Here is a 15,394-nt window from a genome sequence, read left to right as displayed (position 1 = left end):
TGCATTTTAGTATAATGTTAAGAACAAATTTCTATATCAAGAAATACCAAAAAATACATTATAATGCATTTTAGTATAATGTTAAGAACAAATTTCTATATCAAGAAATACCAAAAACTTTAAGGGAAAGCAAAATAGTTTTGGAACAAATATTAACACTTTTAGCTTGGTTACAAAAGTTAAACCAAAAGGATCCTACCTGATGAATCGAAGTTCACCTCATTGCCAGGACTCGGTCCGACATCAATGGACACAATTGGTAAGAGTTTTCGAAAATCCCATAGTTTCATAACCCCACAAGCATCACAGGATGCTATCATGTGACCCTTTAAAATATAAAATAAAAAAGTACATGCATATATAAAACATGCATAAATGTATATAGTAGAAACAGACAAAAGATATGATTTGTTTTATAATTTTACTAATTCTACAAAAATACAATCCTCTAAACAAAAAATATTTATTTTAGCTTTATCTTGGATATAATATTATATAAAATGCTATTCTCGATAGATGAAATCCTATACTAAATTTTAGAAGATAATATTTTCAGGAAAGCACTGTCATTATTTTAATTACATGAGAAAAGGTAAAAAAAAATACACTTGTGTAATTTATCTCTATATATCTACACATATCATGTATCATACAAACATGTGAAAATAAAAATTATGTACATGAAAAAATCACCTCAAAAGTATATCTCACTTCATTTGCTTGTAAATAGTTAAGCATTGGTACTTTATATACCAGGTAGAGTAAAAATCAAAACAGGTTGAAGGAGATGGACACAATGTGCCACAAGTTGGTGGTAGAATGATGGGCCAGCTGAAACTGACTGTAAAGAAAAGGTGCCCACTGTGGTCTGTTAGGCAAAATTCACAGTAGAAATATTTGGGCCTGTTTTGGCCACATGTGGTAGAATAAGAAAGGAGGTACTTGGATAAAGGGACGCAAAACAGAAGGAAGAGTGGGTAGATTTAAGTGTAATGGAAGTGAGGTGGGTATTTTCCAGTGTAGTGGAAACAACCCAGGATCAGTGGTTTGGGGCTCCAGGGCCATCTACACCTTTCTTGCTGCCTATCAGGAGGTGTTCATTGAGCATCCACGTCTTATCAGTAGCTGCGGAAATGCTGATGAGTAAGAGGGGTTTTGCTATCCAGCACCTAATGATCTATATCAGTCAACATTCCATCATTAATTTCCTTGCCCATTCACAAATGGAATGAGTATTGGCTACATCAGAATCATCGTTAATATTTACCATAAGTCAATACATGCTGTTTTCAATTTGATGTATAGTTTCCCTTTCAACTCCAGCTTAATTTTTTAACTGTCATGTCAAAGAATGTCCTCTCATTTTATTCCCGAATTTTTTAAAATGTTTAAAAAGTATTAACTTATTATTATATAATTTTTGTTCTGATCATTTTGATCAAGCTTACTTTTTTTCTCATTCACTTCCCAAATTCTTTCTAGAAAAATTGCACATCCTGTATTTCAGTTCAAATGGACATTTTGTTTTTCCCTAAACACCCAGTAATGCAATGAATGCCATTAGTTTTAAAATTCTGTAACTGCTGTCACCAGCAAAGTAATACAACAGCCTTGTCCCCAATCTAATAAATGAGACGCTTAATCTTTTTTATGACTTAAAAGGAACATAGAGAACTTGGAATGTTTTCAAATATGTAAACATGTATTGTAAGAATTGTGAGGAATCAGTGAATTTCATTTCAGAAAATGAAAGAACAGGTCTCTGTATTAGCAGGGAATATTAATGTTATAAATTAGAAAGAAATCTTTTCCAAATATAAAGGCTTTCAATCATCTTTAGTAGTCACAAAATGGAAACTCTGTTCAATTTTGAGGACAGAGTAGATAAGTTTTAATCAGAACTTAATTTGGGTGCACCTTTTACCAAAGACAAGTTATTGACTCAATGTGCTTTTCTTGTCTGCAGTCTCTGAATTAGGGATCATCTGAAAGTATCCTTTATTCCGTTGAATATTAAAACTTGAGGAGCACACAAAAAATAAAAAATAGTTTCATCATGTTGAGTGAAAATAATATTAAAATAGTTATATTTTATTTAGTACTGAAACTTTGCTTCCAAATGATCAGTTTAATAGTTTAATAATATTAAAATAACTCAATATTTATTAAATGCTTTTAATGAACCAGGCACTATGCTAAATGCTCCATTAATATGAGTAGATACTAATTTTAAAATTCTTTTGAACAACTAATAACATAGTCAGATTTTTCCATTGCTTTAGGAACATAGAAGCCATGACAAAGTTTGCATTATGTAAAATGAATATAACTTACTAAGCGATAGAAATCAGTTTGTATTTAGATTCAATAACTGAAGGATACTTAGTAATGAAAGAGCATGGTCATACTAAGCAGGTGGGGCAGAGTGATGGCCTATAGCAGGCTTTGGAGTATAATACAGCTCCAAAGTATTTGTTGAACTGATGAATTACTCAATGCCTCCTCAGAACGTAAGCGTAAACCAAGTCCCCCCATGGCAGTCTTGAGGTAAATGTTAATTCTAACCCTGATGTTTATGAATCACTTACAAAAAAGGAAATGTTGAAAGGGATAGAGAATCCAGAATCCAAAATTTGGAATACCCTCAAGACCCTGCATCCCTCCACCTTCCATCTCAGGCAATTTGGAGGGTCATCTGCCAAACTCCCTTCCTAGGACAAAACAAGAAACTAGACTAATGCTAATTCAAACTGCAAGGTATGAGTTTGGAGGAGTTCAGAGGCAGAGAGATGTGGGAAAGGGATTAGTTGATGGCCTGGGGGAAAATAATTTTATTTAGAACAGATGTAAGAAAGCAAAGAAAGCTACAGTGCAGTGCTTACCCCAGATTAAGAAAGATTTCAAAGAAAATGTTTTTTAAAGAGGTGGGATTGCATGACAGTCTTAAAGAGAATGAAGACTCAAGAGCTTTGGGAACTTCTCAAAAATGTAGTTCTGGTTATGTTACTGGTACCAGCACTGGTGCAGAGGAAGGTCCTAAGGGTGGTGGGGTAGACAGTTCTCAAAGAAGTCCAGGTTCAGATCTGCGGCTGTTTATAACACTCAACTCTCCAGCACCCTCAACCTTTGAATTAAAAAACAGAATGAGTATGAAGGAAATAGAGAGTTATCAATGATGACTGTAAATAATTTGAAGGATTTTTTTTCAAAAATATGGAAATGTTAAATGAGTTGAAGTTCAGAAAAAAAATTTGTCCCAAGACTCTAATGAGATAAATAATGCAAATAAATTTAGCAAAGTGAACAAAGGGTAAAGTTGAGATGAAAATGAATAGTCTGTTGCCACCCTGACTACCCGTTAAGCCTCACCATCACTAAAATAGATGCTATAATGGGAAAAGTCGCACATACACGAAGTTACCTATATTTTAGTACAGAAAACTGCTGCTTGCCACTGGGGCTGCTCCAAGCAGCTCTGCTTACGGAAAATTGCGGCTTCTTTGCCTGGCTTGCTCCAAGCGGCTTGGCGCTGCTTCTCCCGCTTACCACCCGACCAGCGGGACAGAAGACACGTACACATCAGAGGTTCATGAAGCAGCTTCCCCTTTATTCAAATAACACCCTCAATATATAAGCAGTCTCATGCATAAGCAATTGTAACCAGATATGTCCATCCAATCCTGTTAAAGGTCAAGCGATCACTCGCTCGAGCATACATGTAAAGTATATCTGTCCATGCGCGCTAGGCAGCTGAACTTATTATCATACAGCCAATTGTAAACTCATCCTGCCGTTCTCCAGGCATAATCAGGAGGCCTTTTGCTCTCTGCCAGTCACCATCTTTAGATGCATGTGGCGTAACCCTGGGCCCCGGTTTCGCCCGCCACATTTTAGAGTAGAAGAACATGGACCAAACTGATTTCACCTAGGTTGACGAAAATATTTTGAAGGAAAATTTAACAATACATACCAAGGATCACAAATATGTTCAGACTTTTAAAACTTCTATTACTTTCGATACAAATGAAAGAAAATTTATAATAAAAAAATTAACACAGTACTAGTTCTAAACAAAAAGTGAATATAAGTGAAATTCATGATAATCTAACATGGAAGAAATAAGCTTAGTGTTATTGTGGGTTCAAAAAACTACCAGAGGCTTCTTTTTTGCAAATCTAATACCAACTGCCACCAGGAGACAGGTAAACTAAACTTCTATCTCTCTGCACAGAGGTTCCTAGCATATTTATATATTGTAAAACAAAGAAAGCAAAGGAGAAAAATGGAATGCTAATAGGGTAATTTATAATTTAAGTGAATAATTAAAGGGCTATTTTAATGAACCAATAGTATTCCTTAATATAAAACATGTTATGACTTTATATAATTTTTAAAGCAGATTTTATAAAACATGTTATTACTTTATATAAAGCAGATTTGGGCAGTAATATAAGATTTGGGGTTAAGGGTTTATTTTTCAGAGAGGTTAAAAAATGTCATATATTCATATAATTTTCTGAATGAAAGTCCTTATAGCATTGTATTACATGTTTGGAAGAAATAAAGAGGTTATCAAAGGAAAAACACAGATGCAATTTAATTGTAAGTTGAAACTTGGTCCTGATAAGTCAGGTATGTCAGTTAAGTACTTTCTTGTTTCAACTCACTAGATCATACATTCATACTTTCTCTCTCTCTCTCTCTCTCTCTCTCTCACACACACACACACACACACAAACACACACATACACATTCATATATGTATACATGTATGTATGTACATATATTTAATACATACATGTATATTCTTTTTATACCTTTATACCTTTCTTTATTTCCATCTTCTTTTGGAAAGACAACTTACAGAACATCTAAATAAATAAAATATTTTTAGGGTCCTCACATTGCTTCCTTCCTTTCTGCAAAAGTTCTTCAAGGTTATACAACAGGATAAATGTATATAATATGTTCTCTTCTCAAAGGGTTATACTGTTTATGAGGAAAAAACATGAATGATCATGTATCAACTATGCACCTAATAATGGAATAAGCTCTGTAAGTTCCAAATATCTATATTTGCAAGCAGGATATATCTATATTTTGCAGGCAAAATCTATCCTGTAAGATAACAGAGACTAAAAAAGCTTTGTGTCAGATGGGAGATAAAAGCCAACTTCATTCTAAAATCATGGGCAGTGGAAGATTTCCTGACAAAATGGTACTGACTGATGTTGCTGGCTGATTCTGTTTGAAGCTCCATTTTTATGTTTAAAGAATCTGGAGTTAATGTACACTCGAACAACCTGGGCCTAAAAGAGGTTGCATTTGGGATCTTAGTGGCTGGATCTGTGGTTTCAATAACAGAGGGGAGGTTTTCTGAATCATAAATGCAAAATCTATCCTAGGGACTATTGGCATGGGGTCCCTGGAGACCTGGGACAGAGGAAATAGCTTCAGTGCTCAACATTTTGAAAGGGTAAGTACAACTAGAGAGCAAAAAGGAGAGAAGAGGAAAAAAGAATCAGTTCTCATAATCACTGAAAAGAAACTAAAACTTCTCGTATAACATGTAAAGAGATTCAAAGCTAGCAAAGACAGACAAAAATTGAAAGATTAAATTAATCTGGATAGATTGAAATTATGAAAGACTGAAAAATATTTTTAAATTAGTATAAGAGTCTCAAGGATTTTAATGAGGAGCTAATTCTAATCCAAGAAAAGGAAATTTAACAAAAATAGTCTAAAATGACTTCAGAAAAAAAAACAAGATAAATGAAAAGACAGTTATTGAAGGAAAACATTTCAATTGATAGAATGTTTTCTAATCTGGAGAAGATGAAAAGAGAGTGAATGAGCTGGGACTATAATTTGTGAAATTCCACTAGATTTTGGACATAGAGATAAAAAGATGAAATCATAAAGAGACTAGAGAGTGAGGGTGGAGTTGAGTTTGAATAATTGTCTAAAAAGCATAGCAAAAGAAGGTAATGGAGAGGCAGGCAGACAAGCAGTATTTGAAGGCATAATAACAAACTTTTCTAGAATTCAAAAATCATATAACATAATTGTCCCTCATTACCCACATGGGCATTAGTTCCAGGGTCCCCTACATATGCCACAATCAGCAGATGCTCAAGTCCTTTAAAAAAATGGCAAAATTTTTCATATAACTTGTTTACATCCTCTCAAATGTTTTTGATTATTTATAATACCTAATATAAAATGTAACTGCTATGTAAATAAATGATACATTATATTATTTATGGAGTAATAACCAGAGTAAAAGGTCTATACCATTAAGTGGAAAGGCAAATTTTTCCTCAAATCTTTTTTATCTGCTGTTGGTTGAATCCATGGATATGGAACACAGTGATATAGAAGGTCAACTTTATAAAGAATAAAAGTACACTCCAAGTATTGAATTTGATACATAAAAAACCCATATATATATTTTAATGAAAAATATGATTATTATGAAGAAAAATTTACTCACAAGTAAAAAATGACAGATTATCTATAAAAGAAAGACATTTTGATTGATAACCAAAAAAATAGATCTTAGAACCTGTGAAATAATGTTCACATTGTATGGGACAATAAAACAACCTAAAGTTGTGTCCTTAGCTAAACATAGTGTTTATGTATTTTCAGGCCCTTAAAACTAAAAATTCTTGAATCTTAATATCTCATGGAAAGAATTCTTAATGTTTATATTTAACCACAAAGGGAGTAGAATCCTAAAGGTAGCATAAGTCAGAAGACAATGATGAACACAAATAATCAAAGACTCAATTTTTTTTAAAATCAAGGTAAATTACCGATTATAAGAGAGAAAATTCTCACTATAAACCCTCTCAACTTTATTCTTAAACAAACAGGAAATAAAAAGAAGCAAAGTATGATAATTAACAGAAAACACAATAGAAATATAATAGTGATAGCTGTCAGTATATAATTACATGCATATATGCACAAATGGGATATATTAACAATTAAAAGAAACTCAAATGGTATGAAAAAAATACAACGATGTGCAACTTATGGGGAAAACATTAAAACAAGCAACAACACTAACAATCAAAATACTCAGTAAAAATAAAGGAATTAAATTATTAAATATTATTTAATAGGAAGCCGGTATATTATATTAGTACCTGTAAAAATAAAATTTAAATTAAAAAATGGTAACTGGAGTTAAATACTAGGTAGTGGTAAAAGAAACACTGTCAATAAGATGTAACTGACAAATTTTCTATCACTACAAATAAAGTCTCAAAATATAAAATAAATGTAATCATACTGTAAATAAAATTACCATTTTTACAAAAAAGGGAAAAATATTATTATATCAGAATAATGTCACTCCACACCCCCCAAAAAATAAAAAAACAAGATTTTTTAAGATTCAAAAATAAGAAAAAATAAAACCTAAAACAGAAACCAGTGTTTGAAATATGTTATCAAATACAGGCCAAAAAATAGTCTGAAGAAATGGCAAAGAAGAAATGTTACAAAAGTTGCAGTTTCATACAATGATTCAATTAAATTAAAAACTAAAATTTACAATAGGTTTTTAAAAAGTGTTTAAAAGATGAAAGAGAAAATCACAATGTAAATTATAAGTTTAGAATTAATCAAAATGAATGAAACTGTGTTGAATGAAGCTGAAGTCATCATTAATTAAAATTTATCATTCTATGTGCATTTTGAAAATATAAATTTAAAATTAATATATAAAATATTCAATTGACGATATTTGAATGCAGAGAAAATTCAATGCAATGGAAATTTATGAATGAACGATTAAAATAAATTGATAAAAATAATAAAGAAAAGGTGAATAAAATCAAAAGTTAGTCTTTGAAAATAATATATACACAGACAAATTGACAGGTTTACCAAATAGATAGAAAAATGTTTACAAAAAAAAGGAAACCATAATTAAGCAACAAACAATTAGCAACTTTAGAAAGATTGTCATAAAGAGAACAAGAGAAAAAAGATCAAGAAGAAAAGCACTAAATCAATAGAAAAATTGCTCTTTAAATAAGAATTAGACAAAAGGAAGACTAACTCCTGAGAACCATTTTATAGACCCTACTACTATAACAATCTTCTGCTTTCTTTGTTGGCAATATGTTTATACCTCCAGTGGATACCTGAAATCTCAGAGTACTGAACCCTAAGATACTATGATTTTACCTATCTATACATACCTATGATGAGGTTTAACTTATAAATTAGTCACAGTAAGAGATTAACAAAAACAACAAAATAGAATAGCTATAACAACTTCCTCATATTTCTCAAACTAATGTTGAAAAACATAAGCTCATTCTGATTAAAAGGTTTCAGAAATGTATAATTTAAATCTACAAACATAATCTTACTTCTCATGTTCAGGTATAGTACAATAAATAAACTGAACAGGTAAAAATTTTTCAGAAAGTATGGTGATATTTTTGTTTTGACTTCAGCTTAATACCAATACCAGCAGCCATCTGCCCCAACTGCAGCTTAGCTTTGTGAGCCAATGAACACCCTCATTTTGCTTCAATTAGTTTGAGTTTGGAGTTTTCGATTAAAATATGTCCTATTTTTTCTATCAAATTAGAATTTTTTAAGTGATAACACTGTTATTGTTAAGGGTGCAAAACAAGCCCACTTAACGTCCCTTGTGGGTATACTAAGTAATAGTTTAACCGTTTTTATTGCAATGAAATACTCTCAATGTTATTTGTGGTATTAATTCATTATGTGAAAAAACCTTATCCAGATTAAGAAAAATGCCTAAAAAGGTAACATGAATTTCCTAAAATTACTTGAATAGAATGATTTGGAGTGAGAATTAGAGTATGTTTGGTTGACCTAGAGTCTAAGATTTTACCCAGTATACTTCATTTTTTTTTTTTTTGGAAACTAATATAGTATAATATATCACAAATGTTAAAAATATTAAAGATATTCCCTCACCAGAACACATTTAAGTAGTCAATAACTCATAAATGTTTGCCACATATAAATGTTCTTTATATATAAATGTTCTATATATTTTTAAGGTAGGTAAAATATGAGAAAATAATTATCAAAATATTATATATATGTATACACACACACACACACACACACATATATATACAAACATATATAAAAAATAACGTAACTATAAAATGAAACTATTACTTCAACTTTTATTATGGCATTGCCAAAGGTTATTAATGGCCAGGGAAAACAAATATGTAGATCAATGTAAAAAGGAACAACAAAATTGTCTATGTGATACAAATATATAAAGCATATATTGAAAATAAGATGCAGGAACTAAATCTGAATTGATATCTTTAGGTCGTAGGGTGACTAATTTTAACTTAATTTGTTCTTTATCAATTTAAAAATTCAGTTTTTCTCTATTTGGCATATATTAATTTTTATAATCATAATATATTCTGGAATATATGACTAATAAAATCAAAACATTAAACAGACTACCTGCCAAGTGACCTCATTTTCATTTCCTAAGGTTCTCCTATATAAAACGGACAAGCAAGAGGGGTCATCAGGCAAATGGCAGAAACATTAGGCACTAGAAAACATCATCTGCTTCAATATGTGAAGGTAATGACCTGCAACTTGGTATTAAGGTATAACTATAATAAAATGGTTAGGCTCATTAGGAGGAAAATTAGTATTTCAAACATTTTTAGTACTGATACATTAGCATGTCTCTTAGGACAAGCCTATGCAGCATTAAGCAATAGCTCATTGCACCATTTCCTCAGTACCCTGATGGCACAAATAAGGCGAAGAAATTGTGAAATTAGAATGGAAAGGGAAGGTAAAGTTTAGGAGTGCTTAAGGAGTTCAAGGATAAAGAAGAAAGAAATATATAGAGCTTTGGAAAGAAGTAGATAAAAATGCTGTTTCAGATATACTTCTTCCCTAGCAATCTATTAGGCATTACTAAATATTGCATCACTAATCATGCCCCCTGGATACAGGGGTTGGAAATCTTAAAATAATAACTTAGCAGCTGAAGTACACAACTCAGAAACTACATATTAACATGATTTATTTTGTGCAAATTAAAAGTGATTTATATGTTCTTTAGTTCTTCATCTCTGCTGTTAGGTGCTTATACTACCTCATTTTATAGATGAGAAAATCAAGGCTTATAATATTACACAACTTTCCCCAAATCATTTCCTTATTTAAACAGACTCAGAATTTAATCACTGGCCATCTGACTTAAATGCCCAAACTTTTGCTCTCTTAATAAGGAAAATATTCTGCATTCCTTGATGTAGATGCTTGGGGAATGAGAGCCAATGAGGTCCTATTTAAGCGCTGAAAAGGCATTCTCTTTAAGATAGACCAAGCCAAAATAGTTAATACAACTTAGAGAATATCAACAAGTGTGAATTAACAAAGAACCACTTGAGCAACTGGCGTTTAACTTTATAAGACAAAAGAGTGACAAGAAATAGAGAAAATGCTCATAAAGAAACAAGCAATTTTTGAGATCTGTGTCCCTCTCTGGGGGCCACGAGGAAGAGCTATAATAGATATAGACCCTCAATAATCTTGTGATGATCTTTAGAAAGAGAAATAATCAGGCAACTACAACACGGGAATTAAATGCTAGAGGCAAATAAACGGGTATTGACAGCACAACTTGAACATCTAACATAAGACAGTAGAATGTAAGAAGAATCCTCTAGAAGTGTAGCCCTGGGCTTGGTTCATGGGGGGGATGCAGTTTTTGGAAATATTAGATAGAATAAGACTATGAACACATAAAAAAGAAGAAAGGCATTATTGGTATTGAAGTTGGCACAATGTCAGAGCACAATAGCAGAAATTAACATATTACTCCATTGAAAATGTGGTGAATTTAAGATGAGTTTAACAATATACAATTCTGAGATTTTGAAGTTTACACAGATGAAAGTCAAGTTCATATATGTTGTAAAAATGCTGTCATGCATTTGGGACATAAATATGGATATGTTAAAGAGAACTTTGAAGGCCAGTAGTCTGAGTTAAGCAGGTATTATCAAGTGCAAAACTGTGTATCTGAGTCCTTGAAAAACACAGTGAATATTGCTTTCCTGTTCTGTTAGTCAGATTTTCATTGCTGTGACAAAAATACCCAAGAAGAAAAACTTAGAGAAGGAAAAGTGTATTTTGTCTCATGATTTCAGTCCATGATTTGAAACCTCATAGGGGAGAGGGAAGGGTATGGATAAAAAGTTGTTCAGTCATGGCAGCTGGGAAGGGGCAAGAGGGGGTGGGGATGTTGACAGAGAGAAGAGAACCAGGAACAAGATAGAGTTCCCAAGGGCATGGGTCCTGTGACCTCTTCCTCCAGCCATGCCCCACCTACCTACAATCAACCCCAGTAGTCCATTCAGATTATCAGTTCATTAAACATATTAATCCACTGATGAGTTTACAGTTCCCATAATCCAAAATTTTCACCTCTAAACCTTGTTGCATTGCCTAACACATGAATTTTGGGGGGGACATTCCAGATCCAAACCCGAACGTCTGTGGTATTCTATTTCATCATAATTCTAAACAACAGATAGACTGAAGTAAGGCAAACTTGTCTCAACCAGTAGAAAATCTATTGCTTTATTCATCAAATAAATATTTAGTGAGCTTACTAGGCATTAGACATTAAGCGTTAGGGGATGAAGGGTGACTCAAGAAGGGAAGAGTGAGGTCAAGGGAACTGGGGCAAAAACACTGAAAGTAAATACAAGACTTCAAAGTCCCTGATACCACATGAAATCAGAAAAAACAAAAGCAAAAACAAACAAACAAAAAACAACTAAAACAAAACCATTGCCATATGTTAAATGGATTCAAAAGACATATATGGAGGTCACTGAAAATTAAGACAGTTATCATTAAATCTAAGTGGCTGGGGGCAGAAGAAGATATTGCAATGATTTCAACTGTTAGCAAGGTATTTATGACTCCTAAATCCACATTTCCAATGTGCACTCCTCTTGAATTCCAGATATTTATTTCCAACTATCCACAGTTCCCTCTAAGTCAGCATACACAAATTTCTTCTTAAAACCTGACCCTCTGACTCTACTTCCCACTTCAGTGCTTTGCCATCGCCAGATGGCCTTTTCCTTTTTCCATCCTGTCCTTTCCATTCCCGTTCCATTGAATTCTGCCTCCACTCTGCACAAGTGCTTATTTCAGGCCCTCACCATCTCACACAGGGACACACGGAGTACATTTCCTGCTTTCAACCCTATGTCTTTGCAGATTTCTCATAGCAGTGTTCTCTTAAATGGAGGCAATTTTTCCTCTTAGAGGACATTTGGCTATGTCTGAAGACATCTTTGGTGGTCACAACTGGGTGAGTCTCACGTCATGGGAGTTCAGTTGGTTGAAACCAGGGACACTGAAAAATATCTTATACTATCCAAGACAGCCCTGCCACAACTTGGAGTTATTGGTACATAAAATCAGTGTTGCTGTGGTTGACAAACCTAGCTCCACACTAATGGCAGAGTATATTTTTTCTTAAAATGCAAACTTCATTCCTTCCTGACTTGCCTCCTTCCTGCCTATCATCCCCCAAGTCTTCCTCACGTTACTCTCTTTGCTATTATTTAAATAGACCATGCCCACCTACTCCTCTGATTGCTCTTTCCACTTCCTGAGATGCTCATTCCTTAATTCTTTCTCTGGTAAAAAAAAAAAAAAAATATTCCATGTACTTATGGCTTGATTCACAAGTATGGCTTGATTCATAAGTATTCACTTATGGCTTGATAAAACAACTTCTAAAGTCCTCTGGACAACATGTTACATTCATTCTCTCATTCTCATAGAACTAGGTCACAAAACTTATACATCCACTTAATTTTTTGTCTACATGTCTGTCTTTTCCTTCTAGACCTACATTGTTTAATACATGTGACTAGTTGAGTAATTTAAATGTAACCATGGCAACTGAGGAACCGCATTTTTTAGTTTTATTTAATTTTAATTAGTTGAAATTAAAATTTTCTCATGTAGTGGTTGACTACCATATTAGACGTTTTAGATAAAAGATATCATCTTTATCTATTATCACAAGTTCTTTTGGAGAGTCCTGATCTAGAATACCTATATTCAGTAGTAGGCTTATACAGTTAGCTAATATTTGGATAAGTGAATGAATGAATCATTTCTGTCTCTGAGTAGTCAAAACAAAACTACTTCTAATGATTGTGATTGAACTTTCAAGAGTTAGATAGGATACTCCCATTGATACTTTAAAATATTTTTAAAGCAGTTTTAGCTTCACAGCATAATTTAGAAGAGGATTTTCCACGTGTTCCCTGCTCCCTGCACATAGCATCCCCTAATACCAACATCCCCCACCAGACTGGGGCATTTGTTACAACTGGTGAACCTATACAAACACAATGAAATTACCCAAAGTTTGTAGTTTAAGATTCACTTTGGTTTTCCACATTCTAAGAATTTGGACAAATGTGCACATATTCATTATTATATTATCATAATAGAGTATTTCCATTGTCCTAAAATGTTTTTATGTCTCCCCTATTCATTCTTCACTTCCTCTTTTACTCCCTCCAACCTTTGGCAACCAATAATTTTTTTTTTCTCTTTGCTATCTATAGTTTTGCCTTTTCCAGTATATCTTACAGGTGAAATTATACAGTATATATCATTTTCATTTTGGCTTCTTTCACTTATTAATATGCATTTAAGGTTCTTCCATGTTTTCTTCCTGTTGTATAGCCCACTTCTCTTTAGCACTACATAATAGTCCATGGTCTGGATGTACCAGGATTTATTTATCCAGTTATCTGTTGAAGGACACTGTAGGTTTCTATGTGAACATAAGTTTTCCCCGCAGACTTTTAGTTAGACCTCTTTGGTACTAATAACCCATTACCATACTCAGTTTTCTACTTCATGTATAGATCTTTGTTCTTAATTATATTCTGGTTCATCAAGGAAAAGGACCTCCTTTGCTTGTTTGAGTTTCTCAAGCACCTCAAATAATGCTTTTCATCTTAAAGCTGCTAAATACATTGAAAACACTTGTCTGGAGAATTGAGAGTAGATCCACTCCACCAACTTCCCACATGACAAATATGGTAAAATTAGTGTCTTTCTGAAGATAAAGGAAAAAGAAGGTTTAATAAACCACTAAGAGTCTTTCTACTCCAAGGGCAATTTTTAAAACTAGCATCTCATTCCAGGAGAAATGGAAATTCCTTGCATGGCCTATGAAATTAATGCATTCTGCCTTTGGCAAGGAGCCTCTTTCAACAGCACTGAAGGAAAATTTTCTGACTTTCATGTGAGTTTACTTCATTTTCAGTGTCATTATTGGCATTATTTCAGATATTCCTGTATGGGATTTTTGTCCTGTAGACCCTTGGTGTTTTCTTGGGATGTGGCTTGTCACACTGAGTAATCTTTTATGATATATTTACATAGTAACATATTGTATCATCAAAGTAGGGCAACAGAATTACTGAAATATGGAAGAATAAATTAAAGAGATGTGAAGTAAAAACTAAAGCTTAGTACTCAATATCTAAGGAGAGAGTGGCATTAAAATTTCAGTTTGGCACTGCTACATATGTTGAGGGATGATTTCGGCTTTGTTGCTGGGCCTGCTAGTAAGTCTTGAGTCCCAAAGTCTCTCAGGTTCCAGAAAGATGAGGCATCGAAAGGAAATTCTTATTTCCTTAAAAAGCCTTTTAAGTGGCAAATTCATATTCTATGGTTTTTCTCCTTTTCTATAGAATATGTTAATGATTATTGATATATTTCAGAAAGAGAAAATAACATTGTCCAGATAGAAAACTTCCACAGTTTGGAAAAATGAAGGTTTGAGAAATTCAGGACTTGTCTAAGCCTTCAGTGATATTCAGAGTCCAATCAGGACTAGGATTCAAGTCTTCTGCAAACATAATGTCAACCTTTATCTTTTACAGGAGAAAGGGTTAATTGTAAATTTAAAAAGAATGCTGTTGTTATTTCAATCACATGTATTCTAGTTTGATCTGCTAAAACTCAAAAGCAGATGCTAAAAAGACTTCAATTACCAGTCACATGGAATAACAGGGATGGGGTGTACCAGAAAACAAATAAGATAAATGGAACCATGGTGTACAGTTTATTGGTTCTTCCTAGTTGTATGTGACAGTAGAATCCATTTGTATAAAATTATACAAGCATAGGATATGTCTTATTCTAATTAGGACCCCATTTTTGTGGGTAGGCACAATGGTTCACTTAGGTAATTTCATATGTGTACACAGGAAGATTATGTTAAGATTAAATTATGTATTAAGACTGCATCAGACAACAAAGGACAATAATCAGCAAGACACAGGGATTG

The 15,394-nt window shown here is 33.0% G+C and overlaps 1 protein-coding gene and 1 long non-coding RNA gene across 8 annotated transcripts in view; one reads left to right on the top strand and one right to left on the bottom strand.

Moving 5' to 3' along the window:
- SPAG16 (sperm associated antigen 16) overlaps positions 1-15,394 on the bottom strand; it is a 1,132,889-nt gene that overhangs the window by 278,054 nt on the left and 839,441 nt on the right. For 5 of the 6 annotated variants that reach the window (XM_079132512.1, XM_079132513.1, XM_079132514.1 and 2 more), the window contains one exon: positions 200-326. In XM_079132512.1, the coding sequence (XP_078988638.1) occupies positions 200-326 (127 nt within the window). Of the gene's footprint in view, positions 1-199; positions 327-2,154; positions 3,125-15,394 lie in introns of those variants that run through there. The other variant, XM_079132515.1, reaches the window with a different exon arrangement.
- LOC306656931 overlaps positions 1-15,394 on the top strand; it is a 270,014-nt gene that overhangs the window by 86,624 nt on the left and 167,996 nt on the right. The window lies entirely within an intron of this gene.

This window comes from Sciurus vulgaris (genome assembly GCF_902686455.1).
Source record: "Sciurus vulgaris genome assembly, chromosome: 3".
Classification (NCBI taxonomy): domain Eukaryota; kingdom Metazoa; phylum Chordata; class Mammalia; order Rodentia; family Sciuridae; genus Sciurus; species Sciurus vulgaris.
The sequence above is the reverse complement of the archived record's forward strand: the minus strand, read 5'-3'. Positions and strand labels throughout refer to the sequence as shown.